This window comes from Fusarium graminearum, chromosome 1, assembly GCF_000240135.3.
Source record: "Fusarium graminearum PH-1 chromosome 1, whole genome shotgun sequence".
Taxonomy (NCBI): domain Eukaryota; kingdom Fungi; phylum Ascomycota; class Sordariomycetes; order Hypocreales; family Nectriaceae; genus Fusarium; species Fusarium graminearum.
Genome location: NC_026474.1, coordinates 8,162,986 through 8,176,796, shown reverse-complemented (window position 1 = coordinate 8,176,796; position 13,811 = coordinate 8,162,986). Strand labels below are relative to the sequence as shown.

The following is a 13,811-nucleotide window of genomic DNA, read 5'->3' as shown; positions in this document are numbered from 1 at the left end:
GGGTTTGTAGCGTGTGAGTGTGAGTGAGTAGTTGCGAATCACGGTTGCCTTGATTCTGAGAAGGAAGAGAGGAAAAAATGCAGCTAGAGTGCCGAAGATGGTCCCTGGGTTGAAATCGTGCACGTATGGTGTTGATTATGTATTAGCACGTTAACACTTTTTTTGCAACGTCGGAAGCAGATTTGAAGATTTTGATGAGATTATTAAAGTGTTTGAAAGTGTGAGATGATGCTCGAGAAGTTGCAAAGAGTTAACCTCTGTAAATTCCCTTTGTTTGACAGATAATTAATTAGGTATAATGACGTAGAGAAAGTGAAGATGATGGAAGTTAACTCTTAACTCTAGGCTGAAAGGGCGTGCTGGAGAAGGAGTCACACACGCGCTAATTGGTGCGCACGATAATCCAGTCCAGGCACCAAGCGGGTCTCTTTCGTCTGTAGATGAACCACCCTAGACCAAAACCAAAACCACAGCAGTTGGGACGAAGTTCCAACACACAAAGTTACAAAGTTTATACAAGATCAGACCATAAACTATTTACGATTTCAAACAGCCTCAACCCTTTAAACAAACACTAACCTATCATTAATGTGATAATTTGGGTCGACATGATAAGGTGCCAACGATCCTGAATGTAGGCATCATTGGTATCAATTCATACTCATAATAAATCAATCAGATGTAATTATTTAATAGATACCAACTTAATCACATCTAATTGCTAAGTTAGGTATCATATAGAGTCTGCTGTACCTAATTCAGAGACAATTCCCATTACCCGTGCCTGTTCGCCAGTTCGGTATCTATCAGCGTACAGTATTAAAACACCAGTACAGACACTATACACTGTATACAAAACTCCACCGCCCCAGCATTCAATTCAGATCACCAGCCTCGTATTCAACGACATCCGAACCATCATCGAACCATGACATGCCGTCTTTTTCATTCTTCTCCCTTCTTCAGTCAATCTACCAGTCCAATGCTCTACTTATAACGTCATCTCGATAATTGATCGTTGTGTACTGTGAGAGTACATGGTGCCCTTGCTATCTACTTGTCAATACCGACACCATCAGATCTTATATAAATCAGCTCTCCAAGCCATATCACCAATAATGAGCTTCGTCTTGTCCAGAATCCATCCAGCGTTTTTTATCAGACATACCACACGGAAACCAACCGTCTGGCCCGCGGCATCCACCAGAATGTATTCTCAAAGGCCGTCGTGGCTAGAAGTGTGCTGCAGCGACTCAAGGCCAACACCAACATTATTTGCCTGGAATGTGTCAAATCTTGCCTCTTACGACGGCTCCGACCTCTCAACATCTAATGCTTCTGGCGATTCCGAAAAACGTATATATATCCTGGGAATCGGTAACTTGGGTCGCCTTTTTGCATCCTCACTCGCACAAGCCCCGAATAAGCCCCCAATCACTCTGGTTGTGCACAGAAAGGAGCTTTTAGAACAATGGGTTGAGGCCCAAGGCATCGAAATTTTACGAAATAACAAACTTGAAAAGAACAAAGATTTCGAAATTGAGTGGTGGACAGAAGCCGAGCCCGACATTGGCCCTATACGAGAGGTTGCCGAGGGTGACAAGCTAAAGAACCTCATAATTACGACCAAAGCCTCGGCTTCATTGCCACAAGTTGATCGGGTACGAGGTTATCTGGATCGAAACAGCACCGTTCTTTTTGTACAAAATGGAATGTCCAAACTCTGGCCACCCCATGGATCATTGTATGTTTCACATCGCTATCACAGTAGTCATGAACCCAACTACTTGGCTTGCGTGACAACACATGGCGTCACTTCACAAGGAACTTTCAAGAGTCTACATGCCTCTCAGGCAGATGTTGCTGTGGGAGCAGTTCTTCCGAATTCCTTGTCCGTTGACAGGACGGCCTATTTGGTAAAGCAATTGCTGGAAGCGCCGCACTTGGAGGCCAGATCAGTGTCCAGAGGAGAATTATGGATACTGCAGCTGGAGAAATTGGTGGTCAATGCGATAATAAATCCCCTCACGGCCATTCTCGGGTGCAAGAATGGCGCTCTATTTAACGAGGATAACGAAATTCTTGCTCGTGTTGTTGACCAACTTTTAGGCGAAGCAAGCCAAGTGCTCCAACTTCTGGTGGCGCATGAAAGTAGTGCGGAAATCATTGGACAACAGGAAAGACGACTACCAGCAGAACCAGAAGCAAATATCGATCTCTCGCCTAAAAGCTTGCACCAAAGATTCTCTCACCCACAGCTGAAGGACATGATCTATCGAGTGGGTCACAAGGTCAGGGACAACACAAGCTCCATGTTGCAAGATGTGCGCGCCGGTAGATCAACCGAGATCAGGGACTTCAACGGCTGGCTAGTCGAAATGGCAGCCTTTCTGGATCCAGAGTTGGACGTTACATGCCATGGTACCTTGGTTGACCTGGTGGAGGCTGGCCGTACCCTAGATGTGGATCAGCTCGGAAGTCACTTCAGCTGTTCCGTGACGGATACAGGGAAATCATGAAAGAGGCACGGCTACCGACCGGTAATTACAGATCTGGGGACGCATCCTTACGCGTTGTAGAGGTGTCGACGCGGTCACTTCGAATGCCCCCGCATGTGATATTTGGGTCAGCATGGCCTCAGAGCATCGGGGAAAAAACTTGGTCGCCGAAACACAAGAGACGAAATTACTGAGTCAGTTTCCATCACTTGAAAGGCGACTCTTGGGTCGTTTATTTTTATAACGTAAAGCTTGGATGCTAACTTTTCTGTTGCCCCTAGCATGGGTTAGGATTGTATTCAGCTCAGTTGACTAGGATTGTGATCGGCTTCGGGTCAACGTTTACACATAACATAGCATGGAAAGGAGCACGAGATAACTAATAACCATCAATATGGCTACCATCCGCATTAGGGAACATGTCCTGTTGTGTTGAATTAACTCGCCTGGGGGGTTTTCCGAAAGTGGCGTGTTTTGTTTCGTTTTGTTTGGTCGCGTTTCTCTCTTTCCTGGTCTCGATCACCAGGGTACCGACTCAACCCAACTTATAGCACTCAGTGATATAGGGCATAACACAGGTGGCTATCCTGTCGCGCTAGCAGGCTCTACAACCGTTCTGCCAACCAGATGAAACAAACGTTTTCAAAGACTGACTCTGTCGTGGGGCAAAAGAGAAACATGCAGGCACCTAACCAAGTCCAGCGTCGCAATGCATCATCACCGAAAGGACACCACCGTCATCGACCAACCTCTGTCTGTCGTTGGCCAATGTCACGTCAAGTCTCAGGCCGTTATAGCCCTAGGATGAGCAAAGTCTCTGTCTAACGGGTGACAAATCCATGACCAAGTCGAAGGGGGTGTTGGTTGTATACCCCAACTCTATCACATCGTCGGTGTAGTAACCGGGACTTGAAGCCAGTTTCAGGCTTAATCTTCCACACATCGGGCGGCCTGCTTGACGAGCATTATGCAGTACCTACATCAAGTAATCGACATCGACCATCCATCATGCCTCGCTTAGACGTTGCATATCGGAGATTTCACTGGGGATGTTTCAACGGCGGCAACCTTTTCTGTCTCCCGGCTCTTGAACTACCTACAGAATGGACCTCCTGGCAGTCAAGCAGTTTCCACAAGACGTGGAAAAGCTGCTTCACTTACGGATACACAGCGCTGGGATAGCCTTGATGGCTGGGAACGCTTCATGCAACCCCGAAGTCGGAGCACGAGACCAGCCAAACACAGCAGCATCTTGTGTCACCTTTCAATTGCTGGAAACCGCCTTCGGCATTGTGTGATGGCTCCTCGCATCTCCTCCAGCCGCGCGCTCACGCATATATGCAGCCCTTCACATCTGTCCTTCACCACGTCACAATGAGGCACCATCGTTTCGCCACATTGACAGCATGCACGCTCGGATGGTCCACCGTCTTTCTGTTATTGATCCAGCCTCCATATCCACGACCGCTATCTTTTAGCGTGACTCGCATACCATGCGGTGCGATATGTGAAAAGATACTCGATAGCCACTGTTGTCCCGGGCTTTTCTCGGACGACGTAGACCAGAAGCACCGACAACTTCTCGCAGCCAGGGACGGACCTTGTTAGCATGTCCTCCTAAGCATGTAGCCTGCCGGTAACCTACCTATATATGTGCCTGATCAAGAGATAGCCGGAGGAACAGGCTTGGCTTCGCTCGACCACAGGTGTCACAGCATGGAGTCCAAAGAGGAAGAAGTTTCATCGGCTCCATCCGCTTACAGGCAACCTTTATCGGGTCCGGGGACGCATCCTACCAGTCGGCAGCCAAGGCAACTGTGCCGTTATACACACACAGCTACGTGGCAAGGCCCCGCCCTCCGCTCGCCTTGCTCTCTTTAAGTTTGCCTGGCCTTACCTATATTATAACTGATGGGTAGCCACACCTATATATCTCAAGGAGGAGAAGGAGAGGCGTCGAGTTGGGTACAAGGATCTAAAGCATAAACGGTTTCGTTTCGTCTAGCTCAACTGTGGAGACCATGGTTCCGGTGAGACAAAGCAGACAGGGGCCGTGACCCAGATCCGAGGGAACCTTTGCACCGTGGGCGTTATATCTTGTTTCGATGCTTCAACTATAGGCTTTGTAACGAACAGACTCGCGGCTATAGGGCTCCATCTTGACATTTTCTAGCGCTGCTACTCTGAAGCTGAGTATGAGCCTGATGGCGTGATACTGGTGGTAGTCGAAGCAGATCCCTCTCCTCTATGATCTAGCGTGGTCTTTTTGCAAGTCTGACTGGATCATGGCATTTCCAAGTGCTGACTTGAGAGGTTTGAGCCCTTCAGCCACATATACTAGATAGTTCTACATGTCCTGCTTGCCCATCATGCCATTTGCAATTCCACTCCATATCCTGTTCTTGTAATACCAAGCAACATGTTGACATGTTCTTGTTTCCACCTTCCGTTCCGCATGCCCAAAGCCGAAAAATACGCTGCGCCAAAAAAGGAAACCTACTCCGCTGGTGATCCTGCTTTTGTTCTCATACATGTGTTGAATAATTAAGAGGTTGGATATAGTAATAAGATAAGGGTAATAAGTGACAAGAAAATGTGATCAGCCACATATCCCAGGCGATTGGACAGTGTCCCCCTGGCTGAAGGATGGGGAATATTAGGCGCATGTAAATGTTTCTTTCTCCTTTTCCGGGGTTCCCAAGTCTAAGGTATTTTGTTTTCGTAAACGGACATAGGAGATCATAGATGTTGAGACAAAAAATGGAATACAAGACGTTTTTAGGAAAAAGAATAGGGAATCGAAGTATGATTAATGTTTTAAGAAAAAAGGATTTGTGACAAGAGGCCAGAGTCAAACGAAAGAAAAGTGAAACGGCCTGTAAGCACCAAGCAAAAAGAAAATAATACAGGGGTAAAGCAGATAAAGTCGTGGGTGCGTTGCGCCCTACTTGGGCTGGGATGGGTGTTTTCAAATCGATGTGATAACTCTAGAAAATCGGCTCTTCAGACGAAAGGTGAAGAATGCCGCAACAAAGATTATGCTGAAAGAGAGTAGCCAAATGTAAGCGAATGTGTTTGATGTCGGTCGAAAAATCGTAAGGAAAGGATGAAGGCCTGCAAATGAGAGAAACTGATGTTGTAAAGTGTCGTAATTATTATTATGAATCCTCCGCTGTAGTAATTATCTCTTTTAATTATTGAAGCTGATGATGTGTGTATAAGGGCTCCTCGGACTCCGCGTTTGATACTACAGCTGGAGATAATGACTGCGACAAAGCCGCCAGAGTTGTTGGGTCCTCGACTATGAGTTGCTCAGCCCGTTCTCGACACGCTGCAGGAGTAAAGCCGGTGCCGACTTTGTTCGCAACGATTCTCCATTTCTCGTTCTCGTAGTCCTGAAGTGCAGTTCGAAGCTTTTGGTCCTAGAAATAAGTCAGAGAGTTGCTCGTGTGACAAGGTTAAAGTGATGCTTAACATACCGTTTCGTCGGTCCAATTCGTTGTCTTTGCTTTTAGCTTCGTACAGTATCGAACCTGCAGTGTCCCTGAAGATCGCCCTGGGAAGAAATCCGCTATTTGCTTCCATGTCAAGTTCTTGTTCTCCTTAAGTTCAATCAACAGTTGGTCGTCCTCTGGTGTGAACTTCAGTTTTGGTCCTCGGGGTCGAGGTGCTGGGTCAGGCATTCCAACCTGGCCTACAACACTTGGAGCGCCGCCTAGTCCTTCATCGCGACGCATCATCTTTGAAGGCGGTTCTGAGTCGGGGAGATGGTGGTGGTGATGTATAGGTTGGTGCTGCGATTGTGACACGGCGACGGCGGCGGCATGAGCATAGGCAGCTCCCAGTGGTGTTTGTTGCATACCACTGAGGTCTGAATGGTCCAAGTCGCCCATACTACCTAGATCAAGGTCACTTGGTCGTGGTCGTTTGGTGCCAGAACCGGGGACCGAGTGTTGGGGATGATTAGGCGGTGTCGGTGTCGATAAAGTCTGGTACATAGGCGCCATGACTTGACCTGCCCCAAATTGTGGCGGTCCAAGACGATGATGGCTCATCTGGGAGGGATCCATCACCATCTGTGGTGATGGGTGCTGATGGTGTTGAGCCATGGGTGTGTGCTGGACATGAGGGTTTCCGTGATGCGAGTCGGGAGTGCCATGAATACCAGCAGTCGGGCCTCCGGTATGGTGAATGGAGGCCCGAGGCTGCTGGTGTCGAGAGCGCTGGTGAATCGATGTATCATACGCTGATTGATGGTGACTTTGTCCTGATTGTGAGCCCTGACCCGAATAATCCACGGTATAGTCCCCCACTCGATAAGTGCCCGCCAGTGTGCCTCCGACGCATGAGGTCCTCCAGAGCGAACCGCTCTGGACGGCCGCTGGGCTCTGAATGGAAAGAATTTGACAAGCTGAAGCCCTTGCGGGCTACGACGGGGAAAATTAAGTGTTGTCTAGTAGTAGCGTGCAGAACGTGATGGATTTGAGTGCGTCAAGCTAGGCTACTGAGCTTGTATTGGGTGTCTGAAGTATAAGTCGACGGCGTTATTAGCTACTAAGCAGCTCGCCACATATATTGTTTGGATTTTGAATGATTGGTACCGGGCGAGAGGCTTTCCCGTTTCCGTAGTCGAGTGAGACGCTGGTGTCTGGCGCTGGAGGGCTGTGTTGGGGGTGAGCCTGGATTGGAGTCAAAGGCGTAATGGTTGTGAGAAGTCCAAAGGAGTGTGATGAAGGTGCATAAAGTTCGAATTTTCTGGCTTCGGAACAAAGCACTTATGAAGGATTGGAGGAGGATGAAGGGTATTATAACATGCCGTCACAACAATCGAGTTCAGACTGTCGATGAGAAGGAGAGATGGTCCACGAGGTGAAGATTGGCTTTGTATATTAGGATAGGTCCCTTCACAAGATCTCTTTTAGCTCCCGGCCTGGGGTCAGTAAACGTATTTAACACAAGGGCTAGTAACCTGGCAAACGTTGCTGGAACCAGGGCCAGCCTATATCGTCTGATGACGGAGTACCTAGAGCAGGGTAGCAAGGGGAGTGGATCACTGGTCTTGCTCTGTTCATGCTGCAGGTTAAAGCACTTGGAGATTTTGCCCAGTCCGGTATGAGAAGAAGCCCCGTCCGCCGAGTGCCTGGGCTGCGGAGACGACCTGTTAACCCAGGCCAGAGTTTGGAGGGTGGTCAATTTGACGATCTTATGCCCATGGTAAGGTCCCCAGGGTGCCTGATATAGAAACAAGAGCCACCCCTGGTATCCATCATGACTAGCAAGGATGAGGGCACAATGCAATGGCAACGCTTTCAAGTCAGGACCTGCTATCCGCGGCCAGATAGTAATTTGCCATAGTAGAGGCCCCTGCGGACAAATCAATTATGTAAATGTGCCTCTGTGAAAATAAACGACATGCAAGGTCGCTGGGCGGTGGTGCTTATTGGGGCACGAGTCAAAGGTGAAACGCGCTTCGCTTGAAGAGCGTGGAACTAAGCCATACTGAGCTGACCAAGTGCAACTGTAGAAGCAGAGGGACAAAATGGCCAATGCCAGGTTTTTCGCCGCCTTTGCAGGTAGCAGAGCCACTGGATGTGGGTTCCAAAGCTGATGGCGTGGCAACTAGGGAGAAAACAGTTCTGGTGTTTGTGCAGGACAGGAGGTACAGCGTGGAGCAAATGCTTATAACACACCAGGGCCTGCTATATTAGATGGTGTCCATCAACTTTACTAGATCGCAAGCAGAACTATACCCACATGCCAGGAACCTCTGTTTGGCGAATCTGCATGTCGTAACAGGGAGAAGCCCGTGATGTTGGGAGAGCGTGCGCGCCGGGTAGTCGGGGCTGGTCCAGATTTGATCAATGTGAGCACACGCCTTGACCAAGCTAGATCGACATCCTGGTCAACGGTGGCTGGATTGAACAAGCTCCCGCACTAAACCTAGGAGCCAGGTACGTGCGACAGTCAGTTAATCAATCATCTGTCTAGGAGCGGAAGCAGACTCGCGGCTCATGGTTGGGGCGCTCTCAAGTGTGTGAGCATGGGGCCAATAAGCGGGAGAATCCCTTGGAACCGATTATCTGGATCTATCAAAAGGGGAGTGTTTGGAGTTGCGGTAACCGCATGTGCATCCACGTCAAAAATGGAGGCCGAGATGAGGCTTGTGGTGATTCTCTTGGCACATGAATGGAACCGGAAAGGAGCTGCTGGTAAAGGTTATGAAGCCCGAAAGGTTGGGAACTCAGGCATATGCGTACATGCTTGTTGGTCTGAAAAGTATGGAGCTCTGGGGAATAACTCCTGCATCAGACTAGACGAACCCGGTTTTGAGTCAGATCCAGATAACGAAACTTGAGGGCATCGTCAAGGGAGCGCTCTCGCCGGGCAACTGGCGTGTTTAGAACAGCCCTAACGATCGGTGACTCGAGTTTCTGCTCGGAAACTCCAAGATTGCACACTTCAATGCTTAATGCCATCGCATCTGGAGCCCCCCGGAAGCGTGAATCACGTAGGGTTCCAACGGTTTTGAAGCCGAAACACGCATGACTGCGAGGCCAAAAAAGGTCTTGGGGACCGGATAGGCAGTGTTCCGGTGACAACAACGCATTGACGCAACTCTCCTGATGTGTGGAATATCAAGCGAAACGGCTTTATCATTGTCGTCATGAACGATCGTACGTCAATTGATGGGCTAGGGCTAGAATCGAAATCCAGGACCCTGGTCCAGGAACAGAAGCAGGAGTCGATGATGGGCTTCTAGAAGGACGGATCTTCTAGCGCGTACAGGGCCTCCTTGGCTAGCGCCGGGACCCTAGCTACCGGTGGAGCGGAGGAAGCACACGCCGTGCTGAGTATGATTATAGATGGGCACCAGTGCTTGTTGACGGTCGGCCGGCAACTCCTTAGAGGCATCCGATGATTGATGGGCTGAGTTTTAAGTGGTAGCGGCTCGAGATGATGGGAATTTGTGAGTGAAGAGGTGGTGAATCTGCATCAGGGGTCGATGCAAATAGAAACTGATGGCTTGGCTGAGGTGAAGAGGGGGAAGGCAGGGGAGACCGGCTGACAAAATGCAAACAGTCCGGTTTGAGAGGTGAGGAAAGAGCAATCAGTAAAACTCCTTGATCGAAAAGACGGTCAAGAAGGTCAAGAGGATGGTCGACGAGAAGGAGCAAAAATCGCTCTTGCTAACTAACTGCCGGATGCATCAACGGGGCAAGCGCTAACTACTAAGGACAGCACCTACCTGACAGGTACGACGGATAGACAGGCCGGCATGGATATTCGCCAAAATGTATCCGTACGGAAGACACCCAACTAGGTCACTTTAGGTGAGCGACAACGTAGCACCTAATTGAAATGCAACAGTATCGCTTCCCCACGATCGCAGCAACCTAATCTAGCTAGGAAGAGACATTCAGCTCGTAAACTAGGCTATAGCAGACTTTGATATTAATTAATTATCGTCTTTTCAACCGAGCTGTCATGACAGAAAACGGGTTTACCAAGGGCAAACTAAACTGTAGATCTATGGGTAGACCATGACATATTATAGTCAGTCTCTGATAGATTGAATCGACAATTGGCAAAGTTGGGACCATATTTGAAACACTAAGATTGACAGGCTGATATAGACCAGGCGTTGTATAATGTTGGTAACGTTCCAGCAGTTTATTCACAAGCTTTGATCCAATTGCAGTCCGGATATGAGGGTCTATGAAGTTTAAATTTTTTATCCATTTATCGTGCTCGCAATTTGTAATCATCCAGGTGTATCCTGTCTACTGACAGAGGTCAACTCACAGGTTGAAGCCTGTATAGTTGGGCAGGATACCCTAAACATCGGCCGAGGTGCGCAAGGAGAAATGATCAGCAATCATCTGTTCAGAGCTTCTCAGCCGACTTAGTAAGGTATTACTGTACTATGTCCGGAGCCGAAGTCCAAGCTCGCATTGTCGAGCAATGAGACAGACTCTGGCACTTAATAGCTCAACGGCTTCGGAAGCTAAAAACGCCCTGGGCATGAAGTGGGCACTACAGGTGCAACTCCCGGAATGGAAGATATTTGATAAGGTATCGGCACCTTGATCCAATTCTGGGGGGATCGTCCATATTGCTGGACCAGGCCAGGACAGGCCAGGCTAGGCATTTTGACGCCATACTTCACTCGAACCACAGGGCCTTGTAAATATCCATATTATTTACGCAGGTACAGAACGCCTAGCCTAGGCTACCTAGGAGTAGGTATGTAGGCATGCGGGTCACTGTCAGGGGAGGTGACACGGGTTGGATTGGCAAGGGTTGTGGTTGATAAGAATAGAAATCGACGTCAGCAATGCCTGCTGTGTGTGTCGTAGATCTTGACAACCCCCCAACCCCTGGAAAAACTCAAAGCCAAAAATATGTCATGTCCAGCATGTCCATCCATGACTGCATTTGCTTGCATTCGCTTTTGTACTTACCTACATTTGCCTCCCCACCTAATTAACGATAACTGAGAAAAAAATCTTCAAAGCTTATTGTAAATATTTACCTGTGTAACTTGAAATTGCAACTAAAAAAATACCCAGCGGCAAGAGTTACTTGCTTTTGCTTTTGCTTTTGCTTCTGCTAGGTACCCAATCTAGGTACTAACCCATAACATAAATCTTACCTTCCTAAAATCCACGATATTCTTTCAATGCTTCTACGCCGCACACTAAAGTTTTGATAATCAATATTCCGCTCTTTTCACTACATTTGCATGAATGCATAAATGGCCAATTTCATTCTCCCCCACGCAATGCAGGTGACAGCTCGCGGCGCGTTTCCACGCCCTCGGTGAAGCCGCTAATCATTCTTTTTTAGGGTCCTTGCATCTGTCTAAACCCGATTCTCTCATTTGCGGTTTTCAATGGGAGAGATAGTAATAGTCGAGTGCCTAAAGATCTAAACTGTCTACTTACCTACAAAAGACGAATAGTCACAAGACGTCCAAGACTATGTGCAAGGCGGCATAAAATACCTAAATTATTTTATCCCTCAGACAAGCAGAGTCAAATTTTTCACAACCCCGACAGGTGACCATCTACCGACGTGGATCATCTTCCATGCAGACCCCTGTTATCTTCCGTCACCCGCTTTAGCGAGACTGATTTATCTCGTCTTTTTTTCCAACTTAATCACAACCTGATTGCTGATGATGAATGTTAATATCAACTCACCTGAAAGCAACGTAATTGTCTTTATACGAAATTTAGGAATACTATGAGGTTACCAATGAGAAGTTGTAAACTATGTTCTAGAGTTACAGGAACAACTTACAGCGTCTTCCTTTAACCAAGTAATCACATGCATGTGACCAGCTGAAAGCCCTTGTCACAACAGATTTGATGGCTTGAATGCTAAGCTTGTATCTAGATCGTACCAGTTGTTAGACTTTAGAATTTAACAGCTCCGGGATCAGAGGCAGTGGTGTTACATACACAAGCTCTTTCACCAGCCTCAGCCAGCGGCCGCAGATTGAGCACTACATACTGCTTATTCTTATATAAGATTTCCGGATATTACTCGATTACTCCTATATGAGGTTGAAACCTGAATTCTATTGTATAGTTACAGGAATAGGCATCTAAATGAGGTCTTATACGTAACTAATCAGTCAGCTGAAATTGCCTTCCATTGTCATATTGGACACAAGATACCTGAAGAAACTGTTGATTTCCACCAAGTTAGTTCCATTATAAGCACGGCTTGCGAGATCTAGCACGCATATAATAAGATTCGCAATACTGTAGTATTTCGGTATGTCTTTACAAATAAAAGTAGAACACGACATTGAAGAATGGAAAGGAAGATAGTAAGTATGAGCACGTCTAGTTTATAGACATAGAAATGCAACGATTGTGGTTCACTGACGACAGCTTTCAGCAATATCCAACCTCACAAATTGCATCCATCACCCCGTCGCCATATTAGCCATTCCAGACTTGAGATTTGACAAAATCGTTCTTCTTATTACCTAGGCAAGGTTCCAAACGGCTATTGATGAATTTTCTCCTTGCAATCATGCAACAAGTGCCCTTTATAAAAAGAAACTTCACATTATCCTGTTGAATACTTCCAGTGACGCGTTGCTCAAATACATGCGTAGGTATAAAGCTTTTACCTCCCGGTACCTTGTCGCTTCAAATGCCACATCTAAAAGACCTGTCCCAACGCCATGCCATGTTATCCTCCGCCCATGTCATTACAGATCGTGGTCCTCGTATCCCGAATTTGGTTTACGGAGAGGGTCCTCCTTCTGAGCCTTCGTCTTAACTGCAGGATTGTCCCTTGGGTTTGGTCACTTGCAAAAGGCGGACAGGCTATCAATTGCGACAGCCGACTGCTCGGTTGTAGCATCTGCAGTGACAACTGACTGCTCATGTGCTCCTCCGTTAATAGGAGATGGGCAATGTCCAGTCTGACTGCGAGACCAGCGACAATGCCGTCCATGTCACCGTGCGGGTTCAGGTATCCTTATACCATCATCTCAGCCTACGAGGGCAACAGTCCTTGCCAGTGCCGGCCGTTTTGAAGGTGGTCACCGTTGTATCGAGCGATGGCGGCCTTCTTGAGAGCCTTCTTGACAGCTCGGGTCGTGCTATTGTCTGATACTGCCATCGGTCCGCCAGCACTGACCTCGTCATAGTATTTGTTGATCAGAAGACACAATTCAGTACACAATTCGCATTTTGGGTGTTCGTTCCCGATTTGCACCTTATCCAGGTTATCGGGAGGATTCTCATCGTTGCGTGCAGGATCAGTGAACCAGAAGTCACAGGCAAGGAAGCGTGGTGCTTTCAGATAGTGGCCGATCCGCAAGTTTTACGCCCAGCAGTAGCATAGGATAAACCCTTATGCCACACAAGATGAAGGCCAAGTTCAGCAGCGTGCTGAACAAGGAAGTCCTTGATTTCGACTTGATGGTTGTTACTTATGGTCGCATTGCAGCGAGTCCCATCGCCAAGCCAGAGACCTGAAAAGTACAGGTATATCGACTTCAGGCAGCTCAAACCTGGTGATCGAAAACCCCGATGGTTCTTCGGCTCTGCTGGATCTAACGCCACAAATTCTGCAGCAGTCATAATAACAGTTTCGTACCGATGACCAGCAGATACATCCAACAATCTCGTCGCCACTCCCCATGGCATCAGCAAACTTCTAAAAACGTAAGAGACCAAATTTCTTTATGCCATTTAGATCAGACTTTAGATTATCATTTTCATAGCCTGAAGCCTCAGAGCAACTGTTCCATCAATCACAATATGGGAAGCATAAGAGACGAAATTG

The 13,811-nt window shown here is 47.7% G+C and overlaps 5 protein-coding genes across 5 annotated transcripts; 3 read left to right on the top strand and 2 right to left on the bottom strand.

Moving 5' to 3' along the window:
• Positions 1–1,208: 1,208 nt before the first annotated feature.
• Positions 1,209–2,519, top strand: FGSG_02539 (uncharacterized protein; the record flags this gene model as incomplete). The annotated part of the gene is made up of 1 exon (XM_011320174.1): positions 1,209–2,519. The coding sequence occupies one exon, from the start codon at positions 1,209–1,211 to the stop codon at positions 2,517–2,519; it is 1,311 nt and encodes a 436-aa protein (XP_011318476.1).
• A 3,173-nt stretch (positions 2,520–5,692) lies between these two features.
• Positions 5,693–6,607, bottom strand: FGSG_02538 (uncharacterized protein; the record flags this gene model as incomplete). The annotated part of the gene is made up of 2 exons (XM_011320173.1): positions 5,693–5,920; positions 5,978–6,607. 2 exons carry the CDS (start codon positions 6,605–6,607, stop codon positions 5,693–5,695), a joined length of 858 nt encoding a protein of 285 aa, XP_011318475.1.
• A 1,430-nt stretch (positions 6,608–8,037) lies between these two features.
• FGSG_02537 (uncharacterized protein) lies at positions 8,038–8,684 on the top strand (the record flags this gene model as incomplete). Its single annotated transcript, XM_011320172.1, has 4 exons — positions 8,038–8,071; positions 8,150–8,157; positions 8,260–8,361; positions 8,487–8,684. 4 exons carry the CDS (start codon positions 8,038–8,040, stop codon positions 8,682–8,684), a joined length of 342 nt encoding a protein of 113 aa, XP_011318474.1.
• A 3,637-nt stretch (positions 8,685–12,321) lies between these two features.
• On the top strand, positions 12,322–12,797 carry FGSG_12157 (uncharacterized protein; the record flags this gene model as incomplete). Its single annotated transcript, XM_011320171.1, is given in 3 exon segments — positions 12,322–12,336; positions 12,503–12,626; positions 12,631–12,797. Coding segments are annotated over 3 exon segments (306 nt in total).
• A 219-nt stretch (positions 12,798–13,016) lies between these two features.
• On the bottom strand, positions 13,017–13,606 carry FGSG_12156 (uncharacterized protein; the record flags this gene model as incomplete). The annotated part of the gene is made up of 2 exons (XM_011320170.1): positions 13,017–13,135; positions 13,351–13,606. The coding sequence occupies 2 exons, from the start codon at positions 13,604–13,606 to the stop codon at positions 13,017–13,019; spliced, it is 375 nt and encodes a 124-aa protein (XP_011318472.1).
• Positions 13,607–13,811: the final 205 nt, after the last annotated feature.